Source organism: Gobio gobio (assembly GCF_949357685.1).
Source record: "Gobio gobio genome assembly, chromosome: 22".
Lineage (NCBI taxonomy): Eukaryota > Metazoa > Chordata > Actinopteri > Cypriniformes > Gobionidae > Gobio > Gobio gobio.
The window spans coordinates 28,689,603-28,703,404 of record NC_137118.1 but is presented as its reverse complement, the minus strand read 5'-3'; the positions used below and the strand labels follow the sequence as shown (position 1 = coordinate 28,703,404).

The 13,802-nt window shown below is 41.5% G+C and overlaps 1 protein-coding gene across 1 annotated transcript in view; it reads left to right on the top strand.

Moving 5' to 3' along the window:
• prrc1 (proline-rich coiled-coil 1) overlaps nt 1-13,802 on the top strand; it is a 42,470-nt gene that overhangs the window by 14,962 nt on the left and 13,706 nt on the right. Inside the window, exons 3-5 of the mRNA XM_079804161.1 lie at nt 10,853-11,242; nt 12,800-12,942; nt 13,022-13,124. Coding sequence (XP_079660287.1) covers nt 10,853-11,242; nt 12,800-12,942; nt 13,022-13,124 — 636 coding nt within the window. The remainder of the gene's footprint in view (nt 1-10,852; nt 11,243-12,799; nt 12,943-13,021; nt 13,125-13,802) is intronic.

Below are 13,802 nucleotides of genomic sequence, written 5' to 3'. Positions count from 1 at the left end.
TAATTCACAGCAAGGCCGTTACCAGGTCAAACAGAACAGTGAGCGAAATTCTAGGTCTAATTCTAGTTGGGAAATAATCTTTTTGGGACTATTTGTAAACAATATTTGCATTAATTTGCGTCAAATATATTATTAGTCCTGATCTTCGCATGAGTGAATAAACACATAGATCCGCTGTTTACATTTGAATTCCCTAGTGTTCTGTTGGTAGAATTTTTGTAAACCGTGTCAAAAAGGTTCCGGGTTCTCATCCATTCTCATATATTTTTTCTTCATTAAAATCAAAGATGTTCATCATTGTATAATAAGACCATGGACTGCCTGATCAGCTTCATTCGTCTGTTCCTGTCAATCACGCGGTGTCAACCAATTATACTGCACGAGGGAGGGGCGAGCCAACTCTCTCTCTCTCTCTCACACACACACACACACACACACACAAAGGAGGCAGCAAGCGCTGCACACGCAACGACTCAGCAAAAAGGTGCTTTTCAGAGCAACGCGCGGGCCGCACTAACACTAAACTTTGATGTCAAGAAGGGGGCCACAAAATATCATCTTGCAAGCCGTGAGTTTGAGACCCCTGCTCCAGAGCAAACCCCCACCTCTCTAGGCTTTCCTCCACCTGCTCCCTGCTCTCACTACAGATCACAATGTCATCCGCAAACATCATAGTCCATGGAGATTCCTGTCTGACCTAATCTGTCAGCCTGTCCATCACCACCGCAAACAAGAAGGGGCTCAGAGCTGATCCTTGATGCAGTCCCACCTTCACCGTGAAGTCCTCTCTCACCTACGGCACACCTTACCAGTGTCCTACTGCTTTCATACATATCCTGCACCACTCTAACATACTTCTCTGCCATTCCAGACCTCCTCCTCATACAATACCACAGCTCCTCTCTTGGCACCCTGTCATATGCTTTCTCTAAATATACAAAGACGCTCTTTCTGACCCTCTCTGTACTTCTCCATCAACAATCTCAAAGCAAATAATGCATCTGTAGTGCTTTTTCTTGGCATGAAACCATACTGCTGCTCACAAATGTACACTTCTCCCCTTAGCCTTGCTTCCACTACTCTTTCCCACAACTTCATTGTATGGCTCATCAGCTTAATACCTTAATACTGTAGCTTCCACAACTCTGCACATCTCCCTTGTTCTTAAAAATAAAATTGGCACCAAAACACTTCTCCTCCATTCCTCAGGCATCCTCTCACTCTCTAAGACCTCGTTGCACAACCAAAAAGGAGTGATGAGATAGTTAGCAGACTATCATCACTCAATGGCTGGTTGTCTAAGTGGTGTCCGCAAAATAACATAGGGTTCATAGACAATTGGAAAAGTTTTTGGGGCAGACTTGACCTGTTGAAGAAGGATGGCATCCATCCCTCCTGGGGTGGTTCCGCTCTTCTCTCTAGTAATTTGGCACATGGGGCCCTATCTTGCACCCAGCGCAATTGACTTTGTACACCTTCTAGGGGCGGCATAGGGGCGGCAGTGGTTCAGTGGTTCATGTAGGTTGTCTACAAACCGGAAGGTTGGTGGTTCGATCCCCGGTTCCACCTGACCAAGTGTCGAGGTGTCCATGAGCAAGACACCTAACCCCAGCTGCTCCCGACGAGCTGGATGGCGCCTTGCATGGCTGACACCGCCGTCGGTGTGTGAATGGGTGAATGTGAGGCAATGTGTAAAGCGCTTTGGATGGCCATTGGTCTGTTAAAAGCGCTATATAAATGCAGTCCATTTACCGACGCATGTGTCATTCCTATTTTGCACCCGCGCAAAGCGCGCTTTTCCCTCCACAGAAGCACGTCGCTAAACTAGTGAATGAACTTGCGCTCCCTGGGCGGTTCAGCGCAAAAAAGGAGGCGTGTTCCGGCGCAAACAATCCCTGGTGCTATTTTGCTGTTCCATTAAACAATTGCGCCACTGACCAGAAAAAACCTAGTCTAAAGTCAGTGGCGCGTTGCGCGTTGTTCATTATGCTATTTTAAGGGCGCATGCTTGACCATAATGTATAGCGTGCACAACGCGCATACACTTTGCTCATGTAATCTACACAGATGCAACAGTTATTTTTGCAAATCATAAATTGTTACACTAAAAAAATATTAACACATGAGATGACGGAAATCATTGTGGTGTGCCACGAAGATGTGAAAAAATAGGCATAAATCTAGCTTACAAATGATTCAGGCTAATTGTAATAATTAAGGATAAGACCTGTTTGCCCAATGGTGGCAACTTCTGGCAAGACATATATGTATATAAGGACATCTGACAAATTGGTTTGTCCGTCAAGAACCAGGAAAAAAAATCGACTGAAAAACTGAAAAAACTGAAAGACTGAAAAAAAAAAAAGACTGTAAAATCACCTTTACCATAATGTACAACATTACAACTTCACTTCTCTGTCTTTCACTGCTCTTACTAGAACATCAGTCTCCTCGGCTGTGAACCGCTCCTGGCGTGCGCCTGGTAAATACGCCATAATAATAGCAATCCATAATGGAACTTGCGCACCTGCTTTTAAAGGGAATGTTGGATGACGCTCTGATTGGTTTATTCACGTTACGCCCAAACCACACCTATGAATAATGAAGCTACTTCAGACCAACCCATTTTAGATTTGCGCCGGGCGCAAGAGCCATTTATCCCGCCGGGAAAATAACAACAGCGCCGAGACCCGCCCACAAAGTTACTTGCGCTTCGCGCTTTGACACTTGCGTTTCAGATCGTTAAAATAGGGCCCATAGTCTTAGAGCTAAACCTTGACTCACTAGGGCCCAGGTCAGGACGCAGACAAACTGGCTAAACCGACCATCTGCTAGCTGTCTCACGTCACCGGAGCCAGATAAATCCCAGCACATAGAGACTCTTTCACCTAGATATTATCACATAGAGACTGTGTCTTTTCCCCGAACTTGTAAATACAAAAAACATCAAAACCATTCAACAGTAAAAATGTAATTGATGTCCAACAAATAAACAACAGATATAATACAGATGAACAATTGATAAAGCTTGGGTTGCTGAATATTCGATCCCTTTCCCCAAAAGCGCTTATTGTTAATGATATTATTACAGATAATAATCTAGATGTGCTTTTGACAGAAAGCTGGCTAAAACCTGACGACTACATTACTTTAAATGAGTCCACCCCCCAAGATTATTGTTATAAACATGAGCCGCGTCTGAAAGGTAAAGGGGGAGGGGATGCTGTAATTTATAATAATATCCAGTAATACTCAGAAGTCTAGTTTCAAATATAATTCCTTCGAAGTTTTGGTGCTTTATGTAACGTTATAGTGTACATGATAAACCCCGTTTAACATTTGTGTTCGCTGCTGTATACAGGCCACCAGGGCATAATACAGACTTTATCAAAGAATTTGCTGATTTTCTATCAGAGTTGGTACTGGCCGTAGATAAAGTACTAATTGTTGGTGATTTTAATATCCATGTAGACAACGAAAAAGACGCATTGGGATTAGCATTTAAAGACATTCTAAACTCTATTGGAGTTAGGCAACACATGTCAGGACCCACTCATCGCCATAATCATACTTTAGACCTAATATTGTCACATGGAATAATAATAATATAATAATAATAATTTGTTACATTTATATAGCGCTTTTCTAGGCACTCAAAGCGCTTTACATAGAAGGGGGGAATCTCCTCAACCACCACAGAATAAATGTTGATACCGTTGAAATTCTGCAGCAGAGCTGCAGAGCAGCTCAGATCATTACCTAGTATCATGTATACTTAATTTAGCTAAGGTTGCAAAGTAGGGATGTGACGGTGAGGAAATTTTCCCACCGGTTAATTGATGTGTGACAACACCGGTAATACCGGTATCACCGGCGGAGGCTTTTAAATCACTAATTCTATCTAACCGAAAGTAACATACACGACCGCTCTGAACTGAAAACGCGCCAGTGCGCGCACACCGTGAATGACAGCTCGTCTGTAAATGCGCGCTCTGTGAGGCCATGGGTGCGTCTCAATCAGTTCCCTAGTTCAGTAGTCAGGGCACTGATCAAGCATTGATCAGTCTATGATTGAGATGCACGCCATGAATGAATAACAGTTCGTCCGTAAAGCCTTGTTTATACTCGACGCGCCTGCACGAGCGCGAGGGTGCGCGCGGCAAAAATAAATGCGCGCAGTCAGCGTAGCGGAGGCTTGCAATGCGGAGCCAGGCGAAAGTAAACAATGCGCGCTCTGTACGGCCGTGCACATTGTACTTTCGGTTTTGAATTAGCGCCAATTCAGCTGCGGGTTGCTTGAATTGTGGGTTCATTAGCCTATTATTTTTAATGAAAAACACAACAACAAAACAAATGACAAACTCCTTTAAATAGGCCCTTTTACGTTTCGCTGTGAAACCAAATCTTCCGCGATCATCTCAGTCAGCTCCTCACTCTTAAATCTGATGAATGACTCCTGCCGCTGCCGAAACCCACGGTCGGATCCTGCTTTATTAAGCATATACGTTCAGTTTTTATTTGTATTGTCTGTTCTCTTACTGAATTAAATTATTTTATTACTATAAAAAAATCAAAAAGGCGGTGGGCGGTGCCACAGTGGGCAAGTGATGTAACCGGTGTTGAGTCTGGACACCGGTAACACCGGCAACACCGACTATCGTAGCAAGCCTATTGCAAAGCCGCCCCCTCGCTTCAAAAATGGCAGGACAATCACTGCCGCCACTAAAGATTGCTTTTTAAATAATCTTCCTCATCAGTATCATCTCCTCAGCATCCCAGATAGCTTAGAAGAACTCGATGTTGCAACAGAAACTATTGACTCTCTCTTTTCCAGTACTTTAGACACAGTTACTCCCCTGCGCTTAAAGAAGATTAAAGAAAATTGTCCAACGCCGTGGTACAACGAGCACACTCCGGCCCTTAACAGCAGCAGCCAGAAAAATGGAGCGCAGCTGGAAGAAAACAAGACTAGAGGTCTTTTGTAATTCATGGAAAGAGCACATGATCGCATACAGAAAGGCCGTAAAAACTGCTAGATCTGTTTATTTCTCGACTCTCTTGGAAGAAAACAAACACAACCCTAGGTATTTATTCGATACAGTGGCTAAATTAACCAAAAATAAAGCTTCAACTTCTGATGTTTGTAAACAGCACAGCAGTAATGACTTTATGGACTTCTTTACATGTAAGATTGATAATATTAGGAAGAAAATTTTAACCATGCAGCCGTTTACTACAGTATCACATCAGACAGAGCATTGTAGTGTCACTGAGGAAAAATTACATTACATTCACTGCTATAGGAGAAGAAGAATTGGCTAAACTCGTTAAATCATCAAAATCAACAACATGTATGCATGACCCTGTACCGACTAGGCTATTAAAAGAGATGCTACCAGAGGTCATAGATCCTCTTCTTAATATCATTAATTCATCTTTGTCATTAGGATATGTACCGAAAACTTTTAAGTTGGCTATTATTAAACCACTTAAAAAAAACGCAACTTGATCCTACAGAATTAGTCAATTACAGGCCAATCTCAAATCTACCCTTTCTGTCAAAAATACTTGAAAAGGCAGTGTCTTCACAATTATGTTCCTTTTTAGAAAGAAATGGTATCTGTGAGGATTTCCAGTCAGGATTTAGACCGTATCATAGCACTGAGACTGCTCGCATCAGAGTTACAAACGATTTACTCTTATCATCAGATCGTGGCTGTATCTCTCTATTAGTGTTACTCGATCTTAGCGCTGCATTTGATAATATCGACCACAACATTTTTTTGAATAGACTCGAAAATTATGTAGGTATTAGTGGAATTGCTTTGTCATGGTTTAAATCATACCTATGTGACCGTTATCAGTTTGTAGCAGTAAATGAAGAGATGTCACACCGATCACAAGTTCAGTATGGAGTACCGCAAGGCTCAGTGCTAGGACCGCTGCTCTTCACCCTTTACATACTACCACTGGTAGATATCATTAGGAAGCATGGCGTAAGTTTTCATTGTTATGCTGACGATACTCAGCTCTATATTTCTTCACGCCCTGAAGAAACTTACCAATTCACAAAATTAACGGAATGCATAGCTGATATAAAACATTGGATGACCAGTAATTTCCTGCAACTCAATTCAGAAAAAAATTAATTTTTAATTATTGGACAAAAAAGCTCCACAAGTAGTAACCTAGAAAACCGTCTAACACTTGATGGCTGCTCTGTCAAGTCCTCGTCGTCAGTGAGGAACCTGGGTGTGCTCTTTGATACCAATCTTTTGTTTGAAAGCCACGTTTCTAGCATCTGTAAAACTGCATTCTACCATCTTAAAAATATATCTAAATTACGGCACATGCTCTCAATGCAAAATGCTGAACAGTTAGTTCATGCGTTCATGACCTCAAGGTTAGATTATTATAATGCTCTACTGGGTGGTTGCCCTGCTCGCTTAATAAATAAACTCCAGCTGGTCCAAAACGCTGCAGCTCGAGTTCTTACTAGAACCAGGAAGTATGACCATATTAGCCCAGTTCATATTAAACATTGCATACATCTTGCTTATTACTTACAAAGCACTAAATGGTTTAGCTCCCCAATACTTGAGCGAGCCCTTAACATATTATACTCCATCACGTCTTCTGCGGTCTCAAAATTCTGGCCAGTTGATAATACCGAGAATATCCAAATCAACTGCAGGCGGTCGATCCTTTTCCTATTTAGCACCTAAACTCTGGAACAGTCTTCCTAACATTGTACGGGAAGCAGACACACTCTGTCAGTTTAAATCTAGACTAAAAACACATCTCTTTACTGTGGCATACACATAAAACACTTTTTCAATTAAATGATAGTTAGGCTGCATTAACTAGGTCAGCCAGAACCGGGAACACTTCCCATAACACCTGATGTACTCGTTACATCATCAGAAGAATGGCATCTACGCTAATGATAGTCTCTCTGTTTATCCCGAGGTTTACTGCAGTCAGCCGGATCCGGGCCGTATCCAGATCAGATGGTGGACCTGCGTCTCCGGCGTGTTGCCTCCGATCCTTTGAATATTCCGATCTATTATGACCTCTGACCTGTAAAGTTTCCAGAATAATAATCATACACTGCTTGTTAATTGGCCAGAGGAGAACTGGCACCCCGACTGAGCCTGGTTTCTCCTAAGGTTTATTTTTCTCCATAAGGTCACCTGATGGGGTTTTGGTTTCCTTGCCACTGTTGCCTCTGGCTTGGCTTGCTCAGTTGGGGACATTGGGAAATTTTTCTACATTTTTCAACTAAATATCCAAATAAATCTAATTATTAAACTAAATTAACCATATAAACTAAATTACTGATCTAAAGCCCACACTGTCACTTTATGATAATTGAAATGAACTGATGACATAACTGTTTTCTCCAGAATGGCTAGACGGCTGAATAAAATTATGCTGCATTATTTTCCTGTTTAACACTGTAAAGCTGCTTTGAAACAATCTGCATTGTTAAAAGCGCTATATAATTAAAGTTGACTTGACTTGACAACCTAGTTAAAAACTCTATTGCCATCTCTCCTAGACACTTCCATATCTCTTCTGGTATGTCATCAGGACCAACTGCCTTTCCTCTCTTCATCCTCTTCAAAGCTCTCCTAACTTCACCCTTGCTAATCCTTTCTACTTCCTGCTCAACAATATTTGCCTCTACAACTCTTCTCTCCCTGTCATTTTCCTCATTCATCAGTTCCTCAAAGTACTCCTTCCATCTTTCCCTCACCCTTCTGTCACTTGTCAACACATTTCCATCTCTATCTTTAATCACTCTAACCTGCTGCACATCCTTTCCATCTCTATCCCTCTGCCTCCCCAACCGATACACATCCCTCTCACCTTCCTTACTATCTAACCTTGCATACATGTCCTCATAAGCTTTCTGTTTGGCCTTTGCCACCTCTATCTTAACCTCACGCTGCATCACCCTATATTGCTGTCTACTTTCCTCCATCCTCTCACTGTCCCACTTCTTCCTAGCTAACCTCTTCCTCTGGATACTCTCCTGGACTTCCTCATTCCACTACCAAGTCTCCTTGTCTTCTTTCCTCCTTCCAGATGACACACCTAGCACCTTCCTACCTGTCTCCCTGATCACTTTGGCTGTAGTAGTCCAGTCATCTGGAAGCACCTCCTGACAACCTAAAGCTTGTCTCAACTCCTCCCTGAAAATCACACAGCACTCTTCCTTTTCCAACTTCCACCACTTTGTCTTCTACTCTGCCTTTGCTCTTTTCATCTTCCTCACCACCAGAGTCATTTTACACACCACCATCCTATCCTGTCTAGCTACACTCTTACCTACCACTACTTTACAATCGCTGATCTCCATCAGATTACAGCATCTACACAAGATAAAGTCCACCTGTGTGCTTCTGCCACCACTCTTATATGTCACCCTGTGTTCCTGCCTCTTCTGAAAATACGTGTTCACCACAGCCATCTCCATACTTTTTGCAAAGTCTACCAACCTTTGTCCTTCTGGGTTCCTTTCCTGAAGACCAAACCTGCCCATCACTTCCTCGTCCCCACTATTCCCTTCTCCAACATGTCCATTAAAATCTGCCCCTATCACCACTCTCTCACCTCTGGGAACAGTCTGCATCACTTCCTCCAACTCGCTCCAGAATCTGTCTTTCTCCTCTTGCTTATAACCTACTTGTGGAGCATAGGCACTAACAACATTCCACATCACACCTTCAATTTCCAGCTTCAGACTCATACAGTACTGTCTGATTATATGTAAGTGCAAAAAAAAGTCATTACAAATAGACACAATGGAACTTGCAACCGTAGTTGGCTTACGATGCTTTGGGAAACCCTGAATGTAATGTACTGTGTAATGTACCTGACATGTAATGCCTGTAGACAAATATTTGAAGCGGATTGCAATGTTTAGGGTTCATATAAATAGACATTTTGAAATGGATTAGATTCATTCTGAAAATTAGTGCATGTAAACATACCTATTGAAAATACGTCATTGCAAAAAATTCTTGGTGATGCAAAACTCTGGAAAGCATGTTGTGAAATTTAGACTTGACAGAAGACAGTACAACACAAGAACGGAATGAACATGTATTTCTGGTCAAGTCAACTTAACTTTATTTATATAACGCTTTTAACAATGCAGATTGTTTCAAACCAGCTTTACAGTGTTAAACAGGAAAATAATGTAGCATAATTTTATTCAGCCGTCTAGCCATTCTGGAGAAAACGGTTATGTCATCAGTTCATTTCAATTATCATACAGTGGCAGTGTGGGCTTTAGATCAGTAATTTCGTTTATATGGTTAATTTAGTTTAATAATTAGATTTATTTCGATATTTAGTTGAACAATTTTGAAAAGTTTAGTGTCCCCAACTGAGCACGCCAAGCCAGAGGCAACAGTGGCAAGGAAACCAAAACCCCATCAGGTGACCTAATGGAGAAAAATAAACCTTGGGAGAAACCAGGCTCAGTCGGGGTGCCAGTTGTCCTCTGGCCAATTAACAAACAGCGTATGATTATTATTCTGGAAACTTTACAGGTCAGAGGTCATAACAGATCGGAATATTCAAACAATCAGTGTCATCACGGCGGAGACGGGTTTATTGAGGATGCCGTGTCGATGAGGCCGTTTCAGGGGAGTCTAATTGACACGGTCTCTGCAGACACTTCAGGGTCATGTGTTGGTCTTCTCTGGGCGCAGGTCCACCATCTGATCTGGATACGGCCCGGATCCGGCTGACTGCAGTAAACCTCGGGATAAAACAGAGAAACTAACATTAGCGTAGATGCCATTCTTCTGATGATGTCACGAGTACATCAGGTGTTATGGGAAGTGTTCCCGGTTCCGGCTGACCTAGTTAATGCAGCCTAACAATCATTTAATTGAAAAAGTGTTTTATGTGTATGCCATAGTAAAGAGATGTGTTTTTAGTCTAGATTTAAACTGACATAGTGTGTCTGCTTCCCGTACAATGTTAGGAAGACTGTTCCAGAGTTTAGGTGCTAAATAGGAAAAGGATCGACCGCCTGCAGTTGATTTGGATATTCTCGGTATTATCAACTGGCCAGAATTTTGAGACCGCAGAAGACGTGATGGAGTATAATATGTTAAGAGCTCGCTCAAGTATTGGGGAGCTAAACCAGTTAGTGCTTTGTAAGTAATAAGCAAGATTTTAAAATGTTTGCGAGGTTTAATAGGCAGCCAGTGCAGCGTTGACAGAACTGGGCTAATATGGTCATACTTCCTGGTTCTAGTAAGAACTCGAGCTGCTGCATTTTGGACCAGCTGGAGTTTATTTATTAAGCGAGCAGGGCAACCACCCAGTAGAGCATTAAAATAATCTAATCTTGAGGTCATGAACGCATTAACTAACTGTTCAGCATTTTGCATTGAGAGCATGTGCCGTAATTTAGATATATTTTTAAGGTAGAATGCAGTTTTACAGATGTTAGAAACGTGGCTTTCAAACTAAAGATTGGTATCAAAGAGCACACCCAGGTTCCTCACTGAGGACGAGGACTTGACAGAGCAGCCATCAAGTGTTAGACAGTATTCTAGGTTACTACTTGTGGAGCTTTTTTGTCCAATAATTAAAAATTCAGACTGTTGTGAAATTTAGACTTGACAGAAGACAGTACAACACAAGAACGGAATGAACATGTATTTCTGGTGTTCATTCACAAAAAATTTAAATATGCTGTCTGCCCTGACTAAGGTGTAACGTTGTGCAATATTATGTAATTTGATATTCCTATGCACTGATACTGCTTTTCATCATCTATCGATGGTTCATGCGTGCATTTGAGATTCTCTCTTCTTGTGTTCAGGTATGTCCGGCCCTCTGACCATGCCAAGCCCCCCCAGCATCTCTGCTTTTGCCCCAGGAGGTTTTTCCAGCCCTGTTCCTCCAGTGGCTTTGACTTGCACGCTGCCGCCCATCCAGTCATCTGTTCCACCTCTCTCTCATGGCTCAATATCGTCTCCTCTGGGTCTGAGTGGTCCATACGGCGGCCCTAGTGCTCCGTTCACATCCCCGTCTGCTGGCCCTCCACTCAGCACAGCTGCCCCTCTGGGCCCCATCCTCTCTGCCCCTCCCATGGGCCCACCCACCACTGGCTTCTCTGTGAGTGCAGGATATGACATCACCCGTGGGCACGCTGGCCGCACCCCTCAAACGCCGCTGATGCCCAGTTTCTCAAGTGCCTCACCCATGCCAGGTATCACTCAACAATCTGAACCTGCCTGCCTAACCCCATTTACACCTGCTATTAGTGCCTCATGTCGTCACGTTCATTCGGTATCAATGCGTACACATGAATTTATGCTTGAAAAAAAAAAAAAAAATCTTGATACATCAAACTTTTGTGAAATTTATTTTAAATGTATAAAAAAGATGTCAGAACAACTGAAACCACAGGTACAAAAAAATCATATACGTATAAGGGTGCCTTTATTTTGAGGACCGCACGATTGGCATTTCATGTGAAAGCGTGTTTTAGAGAGAGTTATATGTTTTTGCTGAGAATGATTAAAAGGATATAAAGGAAATTATTGTGTGGAAAGCCCTTATATTGAGGTGGTTTAAAGGGATAGTTCACCCAAAAATGAAAATTACCCCATGATTTACTCACCCTCTTGCCATCCTAGGTGTATATGACATTCTTCTTTCAGATTAATACAATCAGAGTTATATTTAAATATGTCCTGGCTCTTTCAAGCATTATAATGGCAGCCCAAAATTTGAAGACCAAAAAAGTTCATCCATCCATTATAAAAGAAATCCACATGGCTCCGGGGGGGTTAATAAAGGCCTTCTGAAGCAAATCGATGGGTTTATGGTTTATATCCATAATATCCATATTCAACACGTTATAAAATAAAATTTCTAGCTTCCGGTGGACCTTATCGATTCGCTTCAGAAGGCCTTTATTAACCCCCGGAGCCGTTTGGATTACTTTAATAATGGATGGATGCACTTTTTTGCTCTTCAAATTTTGGGCTGCCATTCACTGCCATTATAAAGATTGGAAGAGCCAGGACATTTTTTAATATAACTCTGATTGTATTCGTCTGAAAGAAGAAAGTCATATATACATAGGATGGCTTGAGGGTGAGTAAATTATGGAATAATCCCTTTTAAGAGTTTTATACAATTGACTATCTTGTGTATGTTGTTAGTCATTTAGAATACTCAAAATGCATTAACAATAGAATGAGGTTACAAACAAATTGATGTGCATATGCATTATGTTTGAATTAGGTGGATTTTTTTTCTTGAGAAGTTGCTGTGCATATGAATAATCCACACAATTATTACTGAATGAGACCCAATGATTGACACAAAGCTGGAAAACTATTTGAGTGACAGACATGAGTGATAAAAGGAAAATCCCCATCTCCTTGTTCACTATTCACTATTGTAGTGACTGTCATATATGACATGAGAAAAGAGTAAACAAAAATGAGTCTGCGAATTCAGACACTGAAGTAGGACTTCACAATATATTAATTTGACAAGACCTTAACAGTCCATTATAGGTATTCTCGAGTTGTTGAGTGTACATGGGTTGTACACTACTTATTAAAGTGCATTTTAGGATTCAATGAATGCACTAGATTATTGCCACTATGGTTTCAGCCACCACTACAAAATAGTGCACTATATAAGGGTATCATGGGTGATTTCGTACATAGCTCTAGTCACAGCCATTACAGGGAATAAATATCATACTCTCAGCAGATCATATAGTTCCGATGTCATTGTGTTTCTGCAGGGATTGTTACCAATCCCATGATGCAGCAGCCAGTGTCTGGAGGATTAGATGTCAGCTCGCCCATCACATTTCCTGAGGACACTGAAGATCCCAGAGTGACTCCGGATGGCAACTCACCTGGTGGATTATGGGGCTTCATCAAGGTACTGGACACACAGTGAGGACATAATGATGTGCTGTTGTATCTCTGTACGTCCTGATGCAGTTATATCTCAATTCCAGGGTGTAGCTGGAAACCCGATGGTCAAGACTGTCCTGGATAAAACCAAACACTCTGTGGAGTCCATGATAACCACATTGGACCCTGGGATGGCACCTTACATCAGTGAGTACCATGTGTCCAGCAGTGCAGAACAATACATTGTATTTTGTTTAGTTTTAGTTCATTTCAGTTCATTGAAGGGGTGCTATATGTGAGAATTTTCATGTATTAATCGCTTTGAGTATTGTCAATGTGTGAACAGTTTGTAATGAAACTTAAAAAACGAGACCTTCCCTGACTTTTCCCGTTTTTGCTGAGAAAATCACAAGGATATGACGTTTGCACTCCCAACTCAAGAGCCTCTTCCGTTCAACGAAAAGCTTCTAGTCAGTCAAGTCAAGTCACCTTTATTTATATAGCTCTTTTTACAATGCTGATTGTTTCAAAGCAGCTTTATAGTGTTAAACAGGAAAATAATGCAACTGAGTTTGATTCGGCTGTACAGCCGCTCTGGAGAAAACGGAATGTCATCCAGCTCATTTAAATTATCTTATAGTGTCAATGTGGGCGGATCAGTAATATAGTTGAATATTTATACAATATTTGCCAATAATAACGCCAAAAAAAAAAGATCTCTGCAACCTTTAATGCCACGATCTAAATATAATGCCATAGATCTAAATGTAATGCAACACTTTTCACAATTAGTTAACAATAACAGCTGTAATAGTAAAAACGCGCTAAAAAAGAGAGAGTAATTCTCGGCTATTAAAATTGAATGACCAATCACAGCAGTGGGCG